Source organism: Onychostoma macrolepis, chromosome 15, assembly GCF_012432095.1.
Source record: "Onychostoma macrolepis isolate SWU-2019 chromosome 15, ASM1243209v1, whole genome shotgun sequence".
NCBI lineage: Eukaryota > Metazoa > Chordata > Actinopteri > Cypriniformes > Cyprinidae > Onychostoma > Onychostoma macrolepis.
This window is the reverse complement of record NC_081169.1, coordinates 14,103,551-14,119,787: the sequence shown is the minus strand read 5'-3', so window position 1 is coordinate 14,119,787 and position 16,237 is coordinate 14,103,551. Positions and strand designations below refer to the sequence as shown.

Here is a 16,237-nt window from a genome sequence, read left to right as displayed (position 1 = left end):
GACTTTACCAGTGTATGATTTATCTGTCCTCTAGATGTTCCTGTCATCCAGCAGCTCAGAAGAACCTTTAAATATTTCAAAGATTACAGACAGGTTAGAGGATACTGAAAATATTCCCAATCTATATCTGCATAGGAAAGAATCTGAGATTTAAAAAAAAGATTGTTTTCTTTCTGCTTTTCTGTAGATGATCATCGAGCCCACAAGCCCAAAGCTTCTTCCAGACCCTCTGCGAGAACCCTACTACCAGCCTCCATACACTCTAGTGCTGGAGCTCACCGACGTCCTCCTCCATCCAGAGTGGTCGGTAGGTGTCAGCTCAATTTAAATTACCATGAGAGAACCTGCATTTAAGGAATGAGGAAAGACCAATGCACACTACTGTTTAATGCACCAAAATGAAAATTCTTGGCCAAAACCAAACAAAATTAAACACTGGGCCGAATACCGAACATTGTTTTTCGCATTTTCTTCCCCCAATGCATTTTGCCATATTTTTTTTTCACCATTGCATAAATTAAATAGCCAAAATGTGCTTTTTACTGTTTTGTCTTGCTTTTCAAAATAAAATAAAAAATCAATTACAAAATGACAATTTAAAAAGAATTACGGTAACACTTTACAATAAGGTGTCATTTGTTAACATTAGTTAATGTATTAACTAACATGAACAATGATCAATACATTTATTACACTATTTATTCATCTTTGTTAACGTTAGTTAATAAAAATAGAGTTGTTCATTGTTAGTTCATGTTAGTTCACAGTGCATTAACTAATGTTAACAAACACAACTTGTGATTTTAATAATGCATTAGTAAATGCTGAAATTAACATTAACTGAGATTAAGAAATGCTGTAGAAGTATTGTTCATTCTTAGTTCATGTTAACTAATGTTGTTAACTAATGAACCTTATTGTAAAGTGTTACCAGAATTACTTATCACTGAACATTTTTTACATTCCAGCAGACATTATACCAACAAAGCACAATTTAACTTAAAATTAATAAGTTAGTAAAATAATTTTTTGGCCATTTTTGAGACCCCCTTCTTGAATCAGGCTCATATTTTGTTTTTTTGTTTTTTTTTGTTTTTTTTAACTGTACAAATAAATGGAGCCTTGCTGAGCAGAAGAGAATTCTTTTAAAACATTTATTACAGATCCCAATTTGAAAAATGTGTGAATGTTATAATAAATGTTTTAATAGAGCTGTTGTAATTATTATTATTATCATTATTATTGTCTTACTTTTTTATTTTATTGTACAGAACAACAGTAAAATTACAATACTAACATTTATGAATGTTGATGGAGCTTTTATTTTGGCAGAACCCTGCAGGAAGATCTCAGTGCTTCTTTTTGACAAAAGCAGATTTATAAATGATTCTAAATAAATGATATTTATAAATGAGTTTGTCGCACATATCGCATTGTCACATGCTTTGTAAAAAATCATAAAAATATTACTGAGCAACTGACAAGTAACCGTTTCAGTGCATATTTTCCTTGCACCTTGGACTTTGAACCCTGGCTAACAAGCAAACATGCATTTCGTGCGTGTATTAGAAAACACATTCTGCAGTTTATTTACTAATTGTTTAAGGACATTTCATGATTTCAGTCATCATACAGTCATGAAGAGCCTGCGTGCTCGAAACGTAACACACTATGTAAATTTTTTAAAATAAATTTTTGGAGCTTTGGTGTTGCCGACTTTGCATTTCTAATATGCTTCTACTTGTTTTTTAGTCGAGCACCCATTTGAGATCGATGTGCTTGCTCTTACAATCATCATACAGTAACCAGCAACAACCACCCCTTCCTCTTTTCATTGAAGACATGCGATGCAGTGCTAAACAGTCTCTCGCTGTCTGTGCTTGTAATGATTTTTGAGTCTTTCTCTGACAGTTTTAAATGCTTCCATACTGCTGACATGTTTGCTGCTTTAGTCCGTGCCTCTGTTTGATCACGTCATGTCATTGTTCGGTACAATTTATTCGGTCTTTTCACGCATTCACATACAAACACCGAAAGAGCTTTTTTTGCTATTTTTGGATGAATAATTTTGGTTGCTGAACATTCAGTGCGTCCCTAATATATATACAGTATATTATACAGATACAACATATTCATCAGATTTGTCAGGAAAGACATTTATAGTATTGGTTTCTGTTTTAGGCAAATACTGTTCTTTTGAACTTTTTGTTCATCAAAGAATCCTGGAAAAAAATGCATCACTGTTTCCTAAAAAATATTAGGCAACACAACTGCTTTCAACATTAATAACCATGAATGTTTTTTGCATACCAAATCACCATATTAGAATGATTTCTGAAGGATCTGACACTGAAGACTGGAGTAATGATGCTGAAAATTCAGCTTTACCACCATTTATCATTTACCTTTAACATTAAAACAAAAAAATCCTGTTTTTTGTTTTTAATCAAATAAATGCTGCCTTGGTGAACATAAGACAGTTCTTTCAAAAATCATACTGTGTAATGGTAGTGTAATTGGATATTTCTGTTTTTTAAATTTAAATTTATTTTTTTAACTCATTTTGCCTTTAATTAAATTTTAATGGGCTTTAATTGTGAGAAATATGTTTTTAAATGAACAATTAATATGAGGAAAAAAAACTCTATGGAAGCCTGTTTCCAATTGAAAGCAAAAACAAAAATCTTTATTTCTAGTCATATTTCCAGTCATTTTCAATTTGCATCTCAAATAGTTGGAATGGTGTTCCACACTACATGTACAATAATGATAAAATGCTTCTTAAAAAGCACCATACGATGGAGTTTAGCATTTCACACCAAGTCCCCGTCCCAGTGAGCCACCTCAGAGCTATCATGAAATGATTCATAAACCTAGATTCGTTAGATTGAACCCCTAGTAAACTTTTCGTGGGTGTTTGGCTCCTAATTGCAGGCCCTATCCTGTTCCAAACTAAACACAGCTGCGCCTGCTCTTGTATATCCTGTACATACACTCTTTATACACTCGCTGTATTTTTGTGCACTCAGATCCAGACTACAATAAAGTGTCTCAATTTGATCGGTTTGATTTACTATTAAACAACCCTTAGTTGCCTATCAGTTTATCCTTATCAATTTCTGTTAATCATATGAGGCCATCTGGAACGCTGTTTTGGGCCAACTTACCTGCTCCCTCTGTTCCCTCTACCTGGCCAGCTGTGAGGGAAGGGTCACACACGGGTGACAGGTGGAGCACAGCCGAACTGTAACCAGACACACCTCAGCAGACTGTTACCGTGGCGCATGGCACAGTGATTTTTGTTAAACTTCAAGTGAAGCTTTGTCTGTGACTGTACTCTTATTCTAGGTTTTGTCTGTCATGTATACGCAGGTATAGGTGTTTAGTGTCAAACAAAAGCGCAATTAAAGTATCTGTTACTCTAAACGATACAAAAGTAAGGGTTCTAGCTCATGGTACAGAAGAGATTGTTGATTCTGATGCTAAAATACAACTTACTTTACTAAAGACATTTAACAATCAATTGACATGAAAAATGTGTCTTTATTCTACAGGCTGATGATCGCAATAGTCACGCTCTTGTTTTTCCAGTAAATGACTAAGAAAGGCTGTTTAACAGCATGTTTGTTTAAAAATGTATTCCAGATGGGACTTCTAAAGATGTTTGAGATTAAATAACGCTCAGGAAATCTGAAACAGCACCTATGAGCAAAACACGTCAGAGATGGCACAAGGAGATTAGCAGTGGGCTGCTAATAGCAAAAATGTTACATATTATTTACTTTTTCTTTATTTCAACAAACAACTGAATGCATTAAAATAAATGCACTGTATTTTGAAAGGAAATTATGTACATTATCGTTCAAAAGTTTAGAGTCAAAGTTTTTTTTGTTTTCAAATCTCTCGTTCACCAAGGCTGCATTTATTTAATCAAAAATACAGGAAAACCGTAATTTTGTGAAATATTATTACAGTTTAAAACAACAGTTTTCTATTTTAATGTTTTAAAATGTAAGTTATTCCTGTAATGCAAAGCTGAATTCAGCATCATTAATCCAGTCTTCAGTGTCACATGATCCTTCAGAAATCGTTCTAATATACTGATTTAGTGCTTAAGAAATATTTTTTACTATTATCGATATTGAAAAATACTGCTGTGCTGCTTAATATTTTTGTGGAAACATTTTTTCAGGATTCTTTAATGAATAGAAAGTTCAAAAGAACTCAGTTTATTTGAAATAGAAATGATAAAATTATAAATGTTAGTATTTTTTTACAAAATTGTACTGACCCCAAACTAATGTAAATTTACATGCAACCTGACCAGTTAAAAATAAAAAAAAGATTAATTACAATTTATAATACTATAAATATTCTAAATTCTTAATGAAGATTGTTCTGCTACAAAACTAATATTAAATAACATTATTCTAAACCCTGTTGATAGCCCTAATAAACATGTAAACCTTTTTAAAGGTGTTTTAATGTTTTCTGGATCTCCTCTGCCCCTCTAGTTGGCCACAGGCTGGCGTTTTAAGAAGAGGCCTGGCATAGACTACCTGTTCCAGCAACTGGCTCCGCTTTATGAGATAGTCATCTTCACATCAGAGACGGGCATGGTGAGTCCCAGTGGTGGTGAGGACTGCCTATTTACCACAATAATGCAAGTGCAAAATGCTTGTTGTTTGTTTTTGCATACATTTTCAATTGCAGTTGAAAGGAAAAGTTTCTTGAACCATTCTTAGCATTGAACCCTCTTTCAATGGATGCTATTTTGAGTACAGTGGCACACCTTCTTGTCTGTTGATTCTACAAACACACAGTCTTGTGCTCAAATAAAACATTTCCTAATTGATGCCATCATTGAGACATTTGTGCTCAGCTTTAGTCTGCTAGTGTTTGTGTGTGTCTGTTGTCGTTTTGTTGGTGTGGCACACTTGTAAAGTCATGCAAATGAGCCTGGCTTTGATTGAAGAGCCATTTGCTGCTGCTGCTGTTTTGTTTTATTCTAATGCATGCGAATGTCAATTCAGCTTTTCAGCAGTGTAAAAATGGCCCATCTACTGTCTTGATCTACAAATTTTAGAGCAACTAGCATTTGTAATTTAGGCTTTTGACAGTATTTGATGGCTAAATATGATATAAGAAGTGATTTTAGATATCTTGATTCCACTACATCCACCATCCGTTCTGTAGATGAGTTTGTTTCTACATTGGAACAGATTTTAAGAAATTCAGCATTACATCACTTGCTCACCAATGGATCCTCTGCAGTGAATGGGCGCCGTCAGAAAACTTCACAATAATCCACGACTACACTTCTTCAATCAGTGTCTTGTGAAATGGAAAAACTGTTTGTGAGAAACAAATCCATTAAGACATTTTTAACTTCAAACCATTGCTGAAATATGAGTCCTAACCATATTATTACTTTCTCCATTGAAAACGTTGTCTTGTCTGAATCAGGAGAGAAATATGCACCAAGTGAAAACAGTCAAAAAAATGTCTAAACAAATGTTTATGAGGGGACAACAGGGACGTTTTCAATAGAGGAAGCAGTATTATGGATTATGGACCTGTATTTTGGCCAGAAGTGATGGTTTAAAGTTAAAATGACTTAATTATGGATTTGTTTCTTACAAACACGCAGCTTTTTACTTAAGAAGAGATTAATTTATAGACTGGAGTTGTGTGGATTACTTGTGGATTATTCTGATGTTTTTATCAGCTGTTTGGACTCTCATTCTGACGGCACCCATTCACTGCAGAGCATCCATTCATGAGCAAGTGATGTAATGCTGAATTTCTTCAAATCTTTACCAATGGAGAAACAAACTCGTCTACAGAATGCATGGCCTAGATGTTCAGCAAATTTTCGTTTTTGGATGAACTATATCTCTCATTGTAAAACATTTCATAATGTGCATAAAAAAATTCCTGAATGCACAATATTGCAGACGGCGTACCCCTTGATTGACAGTATAGACCCTCAAGGATTCGTGATGTACCGGCTCTTCAGAGATGCCACACGCTACATGGAGGGCCACCATGTTAAGGTAAACTACCCAATCTACTTGTCTATACATCTGCTTCTCGATATCATGCTTCTTTGGTGAAGTGCACAAACTCACTCTCAGTATTTAGGACACTTCTCTGTTCCTGTAAACAGTGTCCGCCACTTACCGTAAAAAAGTTCAGCTGTCTGGTATTTCACCCCTACATGGCCACGGGTCTTTTGAGTCAGTGTTTGAGATCAGCCATATGTTGTGAAAAACTGAAATATTTCACTGCCCTCAAATAGACGCTGCTCTTTTGATCATAAATTGTAATGTCTTTTTGTACAGATGTTGAGTGTTTGGTTTTACTAAAGTGCACATGTTCTGGGGAAACCCATTCATAGAACTGTGAAGTTTCAAAATGCTGCAATCCTGATTCATAGACGTGCATTTGCTAACTTCCTAATTTCTTACAAATGGCTTTGAGTAAAGCTCCTCCATGTGTATGTAATACAGTACGGTCTGATCTTATTGCTCAAGATCCCGCCCCATGGGCCCCCTCTCCTGAGTGACCCGGGCAACATTATGGCGCGATGCCCCCCGTGTCTCTTCTGCATGCCGTCCTTCTGTTCGCCCATTGATTTCCCCACTGCTATGTGCTTTTTCTTTTTTCTTTTCTCAACAGCCCAAGACAATAGCAGTTTCTTCCCCTCCTTCTCTCCTCCTCCTCCCGTCTCTCTTCTCAGGGCTCATTAACCTTCTGCCCCCTCCTTTTTCTTCGTTAGGCCGTCCGTCGTTACCTAAGCTTTCTCCTCATTAGGCGTATGAATGGTGCACAACGCTTAAGATCAAATTTACAATTGCATTACAGTGTACAAATTAAAATTCAGTTTTAAAATTAACTTTAGCATCCATAATCATATTACAGTGTCAACATGCTGCATTGTATGTAATTTTATTCATTATACACTACCCTTCAATGTTTGGATTTTTTTTTTTTAAGAGAAAGGAATACATTTATTCAGAAAAGATGCATCAAATTGATCAAAAGTGACAGTAAAGACTTATAATATTGCAAAAGATTACTGTTTTAAATGCTGTTCTTTTGAACTTTCTATTTAAAGAATTCTGGGGAAAAAAGTTCTGCATCAGCATGAAGAACTGAAGACTGGAGTAATGATGCGAAAAAATCAGCTTTGCCATCAGAAGAATAAATTACTTTTAAAAACTTATTCAAATAGAAAACCGTTTTAAATTGTAATAATATTACACAATACTATTGTTTTTACTGACAGTTTGATCAAATAAATTCAGCCTTGGTGAGCATAAGAGGCATCTTTCAAAAACAAAAGAAAATCTTACCTAACCCAAATGTTGTACTGTATAAAACATTGAAAAGTAATTCTTTTGAAAAGTAGCTCCATTTCTTTAATTGCATGGTGTTAAAATACTGTTATTAAGATATTGCATTTAAGCTTGCAGAACATGTTTGCTAGTAATGGACTAAAACAAATGTCTTTGTTTTGATCTTTTTTTTTTTTTATGCAAATAATTCTTTACTTTACTTTAAAGCGGATAACTGATAAATGTCTGATATTATTGAAAGTATGTACTTTTTTTGTCTACCTTTTTAAAAAAACAAAATCTGAAATAAAATAAACTCAGGCATTAATCAAAGTAAATTTACACAGTATTATAATGTATTAGCATTGGGCGACATGCTCAATTGTCATATCATCATTTAATTACTTATTTACTTAGTTTCCTTGGCAGAAAGTGAACCAACTCCAACACAAGGCTAAAAGCAGCCTAATGTGTTTAATATGACTGAATTTGTATTTAACAATTTCATAAAAACAATGTAAGTTAGTAATTATAATGCTTACATTTCCTCAGTTATTCAAAAACCAGCTACAGAAAATGAGCAAAGAACATTTACATTACCAAAGAACATTGACTTTCTAGCACGAGTATATGCACTTTAAAAAACACTCCCATTATAATCAGTGAAGCTTTCTACACTGTATGATGAATAAACCTCTTATTCTTACATTGCATGTACATCTGCACTTTGTTGTTTATGAGAATTTGCGAGCTGAATTCAGTCAGCAAGTGTTCTCGATGACTCGTCTGAATGCCTCTGGTTGGCCATTGCATTCATAAGCTCAACATAATCGTGTGTGATTGGTTATAACACGCCACACTGTAAAAAATGCGGATACTATCGTCTATCGGCACAACCCTATAATGTACAGTATGAAAAAATATATTTTCATTAGCTAATGAATTTGCTAAAGAATACATTTAACAATGTTTTTAAATGTAATGCGTCATTAATGTGCCGAACCGAAATTATTTGCAGTTCATACTCTTACACTACTTCGTAGCTGCTTCTGATCGTACACAAGCAGACATGAGTGTATGCATGCATATTTGCGCAATAGGTCTTTGCTCCGGTCACATTTCACCACTGCCTGTCTGGCCTTGTCCACCAGACCCCCATCAGCACTCTCTCTCCATCCACCTTCTGCCAACCCACGTTTATTTCACTCCGCTTCACCCTCCTCTCCTCCTCCCTCACCTCCCATCTGGCTCTGAGAAGCGGGTGGGGGAAGGAGCAAACAAAGTCAGATAAGTGTGTCTTCCAAAGAACTGAATTAGCGACTAGTACACTTACTAAACGCAATGAGAAGTTTAAGAAAACTGGTGCCCATGACAAGACTGACACTAAAAGTGAACGCTAAAGCAGCAGAATGCATCATGGGCCAGCATGAACTTGATCACTTTGAGTGATGCATGACGTAAAGGTTCCCTGGTATTTGTGTAAAACACAATTGCGCTCAGTTTCCCAAGATAGCGTTTAAGTGAACCGTTTAGTACAGATATGACACCAGTAGATGCTGCTGCTCCCCACCCCCAACACAGAAAGGGGCCGGCACGGACTTTGATTGGCAGGTGCGTAGCGTGGCACGTGCGTATAGTTAGCGGCACGCTTCCTCCGGCTCGTGCTTCATTGTTTTACCTGGGGAATTGGAGAGACTCGGCAACATGACACTCTGACGCCCAGCTGCGTTACACGGCTCTGATCACACACACACACAAATACACACTAGCTACGTAAACATACTAATTACCATTAGGTTTCACATTTTGAATGCAATTTAGACGCCATTTAAGGTCACGTGTAGCTATAATCCATAAAAATCTCATTATTTATACATGCACGCTCATACACTCAATAACAAATACAGTGAAACACACACTCTCGCTCCTGGTGGGGTTCAGGGCGTCCCTCATTGGGAGGCAGATGCGAGTAATTTATTGTAAATGCTACGGAGTGTGCCGCTGTCAAGAGGGCTTTCCTTTCGGGCCCCTCCATCTCTCTCGCACACGCAACTTTTTTTCGGTCCCTCAGGGGGGATGCTGATGACCTCAGTGATAGAGAGAGTGCAGCGTCCCTGTCCATCTGCTCTGTAGGACCACCACTGAGACAGCTGGCCCGGAGAGAGTGTGTGAGCGAGCGGCCGAGCGCCGGGGCCAGTGGGCTGGTGTTAAGTCTTTGCACCCCTCCACAAATGCATAGGTGTAAATATGGTTCGCATCAGTGTCACACAAACGTTTGGGGTTGAGAAAGGTCACATTTAACCTCAATTTGTATGTATAGCTGGGATAAGTAGACTGCAGCTAGTTTACTAGATGGCAGGGCTCTTGAAGCAATAGTCTGCAAGAGGCAGAGCGTTGCAATGATTTTACTATGGGTAAAAGGGGTGTTTTGGGGATTTAACCATATAGTAAAATAAATGTACCACACAGCCTAGAGTGGCTTTTATCACATTGCTGTTGCTCATAAAAAAAAAAAGTAAAAAAATAAAAATAAAAAAAAAACTGCACTGTTAAGCATCTATACAGAAAAATAAAAGTCTAAAAATGTAAATGAAAAAATAAACAGTTACATATAATATGATTATACATAGAATGGAAATGTCAAATAATTAAATTTGTGTAACTTCATATTTCTATTTTTATGTTCTTCATTTTTTATATATATATTTTTTAAATCGTTAACATGTTAACAACAGAAATAAGCAATATTTCAAGTGCAATATCTTTGAAGAGTTTTGATGACCTGTGATGGTTTTAACTCTTCCCTTCTTTTTGGTTGATTCTTGAGAAAATAATTTTTGTGAGACCATATATATTATCAAATAAACTCTAATAAAATTAGTTTTCTTTTGTTATTTATACATAGTTTAAGTACATTTTTTTTCTTAATTTTTTTTTGTACATTTTTTGTTATTGCCATGAATAAAGCTGTGGTAGCTGACATGGCGCTAAATTATAAACAAACAATATACAGTCATGGCCACAAATATCGGCACCCTTGGTATATATTATCAAAGAAGGCTGTGAAAATTAATCTGCATTGTTAATCCTTTTGATCTTTTTTTTTTTTTTAAATCACAAAAATCTAACCTTTCATTGGATAATAAGAATTTAAAATGGGGGGGAAATATCATTATGAAATTAAATGTTTTTCTCAAATACATGTTGGACACAATTATTGGCACTCCTAGCACTTCTTATGAGTAAAATATCTCTGAAGTATATTCCCATTCATATTCACAATTTTGAGCACTCCAGGGTGATTATGAACATGAAATTATCCAGCCATGGCTTCCTGTTTCACAGAAATATAAATAGGAGGGAAAACGAAGCCCAAATTCCCTTAATCATCCATCACAATGAGAAAAACAGCAAAAGATAATTGAGCTTCACAAATTAGTGAAGTGGCTTTCAGAAAAGAGTGGGGGGTGTTGTGTGTGTGCACTCTGGATGGGTTAAATGCAGAGCACGAATTCCGAGTATGGGTCACCATACTTGGCCATATGTCACGTCACTTTCAAAAGAGCTAGAGCAGTGAAAATTCCCATTTCCACCATCAGGGCAATAATTAAGAATTTCCAATCAACATAAAATGTTAGGAAACTGCCTGGAAGAGGACGTGTGTCTATATCGTCCTAATGCACAGTGAGAAGGAGAGTTTGAGTGGCTAAAGACTCTCCAAGGACCACAGCTGGAGAATTGCAGAAAATAGTTGAGTCTCGGGGTCAGAAACCTTAAAAAAAAAAAATTGTCAAACAGCCACATGTAATTTGGGAGGGTTTCAAGAAAAATTCTCCTCGCTCATCCAAAAACAAACTCCATCATATTCAGTTACCAGACACGACTTGAACTTCAAATGGGACTGACTTCTATGGTCAGATGAAACTAAAAAATGAGCTTTTTAGCAGCAAACACTCAAGATGGGTTTGGTGAACACAGGGATAAAAAGTACCCCATGTGTACAATGAAATATACTGCTGTATTCTTTTATGTTGTGGGCCTATATTTCTGCTGGAGGTCCTGGACATCTTGTTTAGACACATGGCATCATGGATTCGATCAAATACCAACAGATAAAAAATCAATAAGTGACTGACTGTTAGAAATCTTATAACGGGCCATGTTTGGATCTTACAACCGTACAATAATCCAAACACAAACAACACAAAAATGGGTCACTGAGCACAAAACCAAGCTTCTGCTGGCCATTCCAGTCCTCTGACCTGAACCCTATAGAAAATGAGTGGGTGAACTGAAGAGAAGAAGCACCAACATGGAGCTGTGAATCTAAAGGGTCTGGAGTGATTCTGGATGAAGGAATGGTCTCTGATCTCTTGTCAGGTGTTCTCTAACCTCATCAGGCATTATAAGAGAAAACTTAGAGCTGTTAAACTGGCAAATGGAGGTTTCAAAAAGTACTGAATAAAAGGGTGGCGTTAATTGTGGCTAATGTGTATTAGAGAAAAACATTTTCATAATGATATTTCCTCCCCTTTTAAATAATTATTATCCAATGAAAGGTTAGAATTTTGTGATTCATTATTTTGTTTTAAATAAAAGATCAAAAGGATTAACAATGCAGATAAATTTTCACAGCCTTCTTTGATCATATTTACCAAGCGTGCTGATATTTTTGGCCATGACTGTATATAAATAATATAAATTATTATATATTTAATCAATTATACATTATATATTTTACATTTAGATATTTAATACATTAAAAATAAAGTATATAATTTTATTAAATTATACTAATATAAAATCATTAACTTGTTAGAGGTATTAAACAATTGAATTTGTCTAATTTGCTATTTTATTGTAATATTTTTGTTTGAAGTTTAAAGGTTTAAATCTAGGCTTGTTTTTACATCTTAAACCTTTTTACTAATTCCATTTTTTTTTTTAACAAAACAACCTTGTTGGTAAATACGGTGCATATGCTTAAATGATATTCACTAATGACACTAATTGTTTGTCCTGCAGGACGTGTCTTGTTTGAACAGAGACTCCTCTAAAGTCATTTTGGTGGACTGTAAGCGAGAGGCTTTCGGTCTACAGCCTTTCAATGGCCTGGCACTGCGCAAGTGGGATGGCAACTCAGAGGATCGCACGCTCTATGACTTGGCTGCTTTCCTTAAAAGTGAGTATGCATGTGTGAGAGAAGAGTTCGGGGCAAATTGGAGTTGTTGGATTATTGTTCATTTGTACCAATCATTTTATCTCTATAGCTATAGCCATCAGCGGAGTGGAGGATGTACGTTCAGTACTAGAGAACTATGCCCACGAGGAAGACCCCATTGAAGCCTTCAAAAGAAGACAAGCGCAGCTTGCACAGGTACTCATCACATCTCTTTTTCCCTGTCAGATGCCATATTTAGTGGTGTTTAATAATACAGCATAAATATTTCGCACATACAGGAAGAAGAACAGAGACTTTCGGAGCTTGCGCAACAGAAGAAACAGGGATTTTCTTTAGGTACCATCGCAGGTCGTTTCTGGTCCCGGAAGCAGCAGTGAGGACTAGTCCTGCTCACACCCACCTGATAAGGTCCCACCTGTGACCAGCCATTGAGATGAGGGTCATAGTCAAACAGGTGGACAGTGTATGTGGGAGGGAGGGAAGAACGGGAGCAGAAGGGCATCTGTGGAAAAAAACATCTGAAGAGATGCTACCTTCCAAAAGACGTTCCATCCCTGTGGAAAATAGCACTTCCTGGACAGCAGACACACAGATATGGTGCCCTAATGTATGATCTCACTGAATAGAAATTGTTTCAGAGTGGTTGGACCAGTTTCTGTCCATTTCTTGGCTCCCTTATCTCTGCAAGAGCAAAGAACTTCCATGTGAACTGAAAAACCGATGCCATTTCCATCAGGTAGATTCTATTTCAAACCCATAACTGATGCTGTAGACAATAGCCTGATATTAGACTTCAAAAATGTCTGCTCAGCACACGGCACATGATGCAAAACCTTGTGCTGCCAGTGAGACTGTCTTTGTCATCGTGATACTGTTGCAGTGTGTTGAGGAGAACCTCTCAAATAAAGAGCTCAATCTGGTGCTATTTCTCTTCATGACAGAAATGGCCCATCATGTCTGAGGATGTGCTTGTGGAATGTCCTTTGTATTGCTTTTGTTGTGAAACATCCAGAATATCTCCAATAAACAAACCATAACATAATGTGTGTGCAATGTTTTGCCATGGATTTTTTTTTTCTCTTTAAAGATCTCATCTAGAGCAAATCAGCTTGAACTATGATGCTTTAAATGATGAACTTGTACCGTAGTTTATTTAATAATCATAATTTTTTATATGGCAGATAGCTTTGTAAGGTGTTTTTGAGAAGAAACTAGATTAAGTGCAACACTCAATTTTAAGGAAGCCTGTTTCACAATTCTGAGGAATAAAATCATTATTATGAGAGAAACCGTAAACAATTCTGTGTTTACATCTTGCAATTCTTGTTTAAATTTCACAATTCTGATTTTTTTCTTAGAACTGAGAGTTTATATCTCTTAATAATGACTTTTAATTAGAATTCTAAGTTGATATTTTGCAATTCTCAGAACTGTGTTAACTTGAATCTTTTGTTTTGTTTTGTTACCAGTGCACTATTTTGGCCCAGTTTTTCTAATAGAAATAATGTGAATGATTTAATGTTAGTGATTTTATGGAGTGGATGCAGCACTTATTTCAGGAAACAATGAGACAAATGTCGTAATTTCCTGCCAATTTTCTTTTAATGTTCTGTGCAAAGGGTTTTGATTATAAAAATGTAATTCAGTTCTGGCTTTAGCTAAAATATTTCACATTTCTTTAATAATATAACCAGAATTAAAATAATTAAACGGTTGGATTTAACTCATGGTATTTCTAGTGTGTCATTTGTTCCAAAAATATTAGATTTGCAATCACTGTATAGGCCTACTCTACCAATATCAACAATATCTAAAACTTTCAAATCTATTTAGACTGTGTTCCTCCGTTTGTCTCGAGTGTATTAGAATCCAGTATCAATTTATCTGTTTCATTAACTTCAACCCTCTTAACTCGATCTTTGTGCACTTACAATAACACCCATATCAACATAATGCGGATAACCTCTCTGACCGAGCCGATGCAGCAGCAGGTTTCAGAACGCACACAATTTGAGGCAACTGAGAGACGCAGAATGCGAGGTGTTAAACTTTTGTTAATGTCACACCTTTGCGTTTGACAGAGGACACGTGCCATTATGCCCTCACTGTAACCTCTGTCTGGCAAAACCACACCATGTTTTTCTTGGGGATACGAGACAGAAAACGCAGTCCCATAATTGCTCCCAGCCACTGAGAAAACATTAAAACAAAAATGTGGTGACATTTCATTAATCTATAGGCTACAACATAAAATAGTTTTTAACTAAACGTTGTCATATCAACAACCAACAACAAAGCCTGACGAGCCTTAAATATATAATTTAGATTAGGATATGGCGACCTTTAGTAAGTAACAACTCCGACCGATTTAAGTGTTTTTAATTTGATAAAAAGAACCGGTTCGGAAGAGTCAGGAGGCACGCTATATGTCTGTGATTCATTTAAAAGAACCGACTCTTAAGAGTCATTCGTTCGGGAGTCTGACTATCACACTGTACTGATCACACAGTATGTGTTTGATTCACTAAAAAGAACCAGCTCATAAGAGTTATTCGTTCGCGAATCTGAGTAGCCTACATAACTGAGTAATATTAGCCTACGATGTTGCGTACTGTATAGGCAGTCCAATACTACTATAATAGAACTGTTATTGCATTTTGCACGCATTTTAAACGGAACATGTCCCGAATAAATCTAGGTTCCCTTATGATGGGGAAAAAAACGAAATCAACTTTAGCACATCTGCCCAAAGTGTTTTCGCTGACCTGTTAAATGAATTCGCCAGTGCCATAGTTTAACCCCACCAGACTGTTTCCCAAAGGTGTGAACAAATGACATGCGAATAAAGTGACGCCTCAGAGCCCCGCGCACGTGCAGGGGTCCTGGGAACCGGTCTGCGTCGAGCACCGCGTGTTGCGCTTCACACCTTGGCAGAGGAGCACCAATTCACATTTATGGATGCGCCTTCTGCCACTGGCTAACACCTCACCATAACTGTCGCCATGTGTCATTTCACCCCCATGTGCCAATTCTCCTCCTCCTCCCCCCAGTCACTAGCACCCAGTCACAGACACGCTTTATCCCAGCCAAAGCGACGGCTCTTACACCGTTTGGATGTGAGACACGTGGATGGGGAAAGTGTTAAGCACTGGCGCGCAAAGCAAAACATCTAGTGCTTCATTTTGTAAGCCGCAAAACCAGGCGATGAAACCATTACCGTGGTGACTTTATTACACTTAGTTTAGGCCTATATGTCCCTGGAGAAAGGGGGTTCGTGTAAGTTTGATCTATCATCCACCTATATCAGGAAACATCAGAGATGTAGGCTAACATGCGCATCTTCGATTGAGCCAGATGGCTATTGATTTTGTGACTTTTCCCCGCTTTCCCCTCATCACTCTCTTTGTCGAATGAACATAATGAGCACACGACACCTATTTTGCAGAACATGTACCCCATATAGCGCGCATCAATACGCTTCACGAGACAGGCAGGTCATAAAAATAAAAAATTAAAATCGAATTGTTGTAGTTTTATATATGCCCTATGATCTATGGTTAGGCCGCAGATGACTTGTAGTTCAGCAAAATTATACTCTTTCCTGCAACAAGCAAACATTTATATTGTTTACATAAAATGTTACATAAACGTTAACAAGTAACTTTTTAATAAGTTAAGCATATATTCTTCTTTACATTTAACAAATACTAAATAC

At 36.5% G+C, this 16,237-nt stretch overlaps 1 protein-coding gene across 1 annotated transcript in view; it reads left to right on the top strand.

Moving 5' to 3' along the window:
- Window positions 1-13,564, top strand: part of timm50 (translocase of inner mitochondrial membrane 50 homolog (S. cerevisiae)) — a 32,348-nt gene extending 18,784 nt beyond the window's left edge. The window contains exons 5-11 of the mRNA XM_058745198.1: window positions 35-93; window positions 188-307; window positions 4,515-4,619; window positions 5,958-6,056; window positions 12,366-12,522; window positions 12,611-12,717; window positions 12,801-13,564. Of these exons, the coding sequence (XP_058601181.1) occupies window positions 35-93; window positions 188-307; window positions 4,515-4,619; window positions 5,958-6,056; window positions 12,366-12,522; window positions 12,611-12,717; window positions 12,801-12,899 (746 nt within the window). The 3' untranslated portion in view covers window positions 12,900-13,564. The remainder of the gene's footprint in view (window positions 1-34; window positions 94-187; window positions 308-4,514; window positions 4,620-5,957; window positions 6,057-12,365; window positions 12,523-12,610; window positions 12,718-12,800) is intronic.
- The last annotated feature ends 2,673 nt before the right edge of the window (window positions 13,565-16,237 follow it).